Source organism: Myotis brandtii, unplaced genomic scaffold, assembly GCF_000412655.1.
Source record: "Myotis brandtii unplaced genomic scaffold, ASM41265v1 scaffold413, whole genome shotgun sequence".
Lineage (NCBI taxonomy): Eukaryota > Metazoa > Chordata > Mammalia > Chiroptera > Vespertilionidae > Myotis > Myotis brandtii.
The window spans coordinates 914,335-917,438 of NW_005365869.1; the positions used below are offsets into that span (position 1 = coordinate 914,335).

General features: G+C 55.7%; 1 protein-coding gene across 1 annotated transcript in view; it reads left to right on the top strand.

Annotated features, from left to right (window-relative positions):
• SAMD4A (sterile alpha motif domain containing 4A) overlaps positions 1-3,084 on the top strand; it is a 105,065-nt gene extending 101,981 nt beyond the window's left edge. The window contains 1 exon segment of the mRNA XM_014545598.1: positions 2,878-3,084. Within this exon segment, the coding sequence (XP_014401084.1) occupies positions 2,878-2,906 (29 nt within the window). The 3' untranslated portion in view covers positions 2,907-3,084.
• Positions 3,085-3,104: the final 20 nt, after the last annotated feature.

Genomic DNA, 3,104 nt, shown 5'->3' on the forward strand with positions numbered 1-3,104 from the left:
TCTCCAGGTAAGGCTTAATTACTCTGGCTGTTTGGGGCTTGCCCCTGCCTGGTGGCCCAGGTTTCAGGAAGTCTCAGTGCCCAGCCTGGTTGTTATTTTCTGACTGCGGAGGGTTTCTATGGGCAACCAGTACAAAATCGAGGTTCCTCCCAGCAGAATGGAGTTTGCAGTGAGGTGTACCATAGAGAGGAATGCGCAGTCCCTCCCATATTCCGGGGTTCCTGCTTCCCCCATGACCCCTGCCCTTCCCATCACCGTCTCTCCTGGCTCCGTCCTGGGTCTTACAGCCCCACACCTAGCTGGCAGGGAGGGAGATTTGCGCAAGTTAGGAAATGGCTCCACTTTCTCAACGTGCTGTTCTGTCTTTTATTCGAAATATATCATCCCTACTGTAAACGTTATGGTGGTGGCATGTGAATAGCACCCCCTGGAGTTGTGCAAGGCACAGTTTGCACAGCGGTGAATGGTGAGTCTGGACTTGCCTGTTGGTCCTTTCCCTGCAGATGAAAACCGTCACCTTTGGGTAGATGAGGTTTATGGCTGGAATTCCTGAAAATGTGACTGGGGGTTGGGTAGTTGAGATTTCCAGGTTTCCAGCTCCCACTCCCACAACTAGGAAGGGTTGGCAGTAATGAGTGGGCCAGGGAGCCCTGGCAGGAGTGTGCACTGCGGATGAGGGAGTGACCAGTGCACCCCCACCCCACGCACGCATGTGTGTGCGCACACACCCTCCTGTTCTCCCATCACCAGTTCCCACTGCAGAGCCACCGCGGGAGGTGCAAGTAGACACCCACAGAGCGTGGGGAGAGGTTATGGGTGGTAAGTTCACATCTGAGGGCCTCTAGGATTGGCGATCTGATACCACAGATGACCTTAGGGGGCATCTGCTTCCCTCATTTAAAAACACTCCAAATTTTGTATAGAATTTACACACACACACACACACACACGTCCAAGTAAAACTGGGGAAATCTACATAAGATGGGCAAACTGTGTCAAAATCTTGGTGGTGATAATGTACTAAAGCTTTGCAAAATAATACCATTGGGGAAACCTGGTACTATTTCTTACACCCGTATGTGAGCTGACAGTGATCACAATCAAAATTTCAATTAAGAAATCTTTCTCCTCCAAGTCCCTGCTGGTGAGACACCAGCCAGGCACCGCCATGCGGGGCCCAAGAGACCCCTCAGTGGCCTCAGGATGCCTCTCCACCACATAGGCCCTCCAGCTGTCCCTGAAGCATCCTGCCCTCCCCTCACACCTGAGTCCTGCCCAGGGCATCTAGACCAGGGGTGGGCAAACTTTTTGACTCGAGGGCCACAATGGGTTCTTAAACTGGACCGGAGGGCCGGAACAAAAGCATGGATGGAGTGTTTGTGTGAACTAATATAAATTCAAAGTAAACATCATTACATAAAAGGGTACGGTCTTTTTTTTTTTAGTTTTATTCATTTCAAACGGGCCGGCCCGCGGGCCGTAGTTTGCCCACGGCTGATCTAGAGGCTCCATCTGGTAGGCCAGGTTTGCGATATCTAGGCTGAGACTGGGACACGTCTGCTGGCGTTTGGATATAAGCAAAACCAGGCAGGTACCCTGCATCCCCTTCCTCCCCCCACCCCCGTGGCCTTCAGGTCGTGGTTGCTGAGCACAGCCATTGGTACCCCCTGTGCTGGCTAGCCCTTGCCCCTCTCTCTGTTCGCTGATAAGCCCTCGTCGGCTCCAGCATGGACCATTGTAGGCGCCTCTTCACTGGTGGTCCTGCCACCAGCCTTGCCAGGAAAACCATTCTAAAATCAGACCTGGCAGCTCCCCTGCTTATAGTTCCCTAACCCCCGACGTCCAAGCTCCCGTTCATAGTACCAGACCCTAACGGTCTGGTTCCGGGCACTCTCCTACAATCTATGTGTAAGCGGGAAGCCAGGAAGGGGTCAGGCAGCCCTGGGCCCCTCTACCGTCTGTCCACTCACGGCTTCTCAACTCTGGTGCACATGCCCCCCCACTTTGTAGCCCGCAACCAGACACGGCACATCCTGGCGGCCTCGACACTGTCCGTCTTCCACCGGCTCCGCCGTGCCCGGTGCCCACCACACCTAACCGTGCTGTCTGCCCCTGGTCCGATTCTTGAGACAGAATCTGAGTCAGTTTGGGTCCGATGCGTCCCCCAGGTCTGCTCAGCTGTGACCAGGGCTCAGAGTCACGGCCACCTCATTCCCAGCCATTCAGCAGAGCCTCGGGATGGGAGGGAGAGGCTCCCAGAGAGAGAGATGTGAGTGAGGTCCACCTGCAGGTCATTGCAGGCCCTGCCTGACTGTGGCTCCTCTCCGGCCACTCCTCCGTCCCCGTCCTTCACCCCAAACCCCCAGCCTGCCCGCAGCTCACCGTTTGATGGCCGTCATCATGCCTATAGGTGAGCTGTGTGCCCTCCCCAACTCATCCTCTCCGGCTGCTCCTCTCTCCGCCTGCAGCAGCATCCATGGAAGTCCTGTTGTATCTCTGGGAAACGGTCCCTGGTTTCTAAGGGTGACTTAACACTGCGTCTCCCGTGTTTCTGCCGTGCCTGGTACACACGGCATTGCAGCGCTGGCCACTCATACACCACAGTGGGCTTACATGAATGAGTTGGGACTAGGATGTGAGCACCGGGACGGCGAGGGTTGGTCTCTACGTCTTGGCTGCCGGCTCAGTATGGTTACCGGCCAAATAGCTCCTTCCCCGCTGGTGAGCGGGTGGGTGTGGAAGGACTGAGTGACTGCGTGAATGAATGCAGCCCTGATCTGTCCTCAGAGACTGAGAGGCCCGAGCTGCGTGGTGTGGGACCAGGCGGCTGATGGGAACTGCTTTGCTCACGGTGCCCACTGTGTGCTCTCTCTCCAGACGGGGTGGACCGGACCTCCACAATCTAAAGCTGAAGATGGGGGAGACCGCGCTGGCCGTGAAATCGACTGCTGCGGGTCCAGTGTTAGCCATCGTCGGGCTGCACGGAATCCTCCGGGATCCTTCGCAGCCCTCCCCTGGTCCCTCTCCCACTTTGATTTTGTGAGAGCGTAGGTCATCCTTGTAAACATATCAGTAGACCTGGGAGTGGTTATTCTGTCATTTGT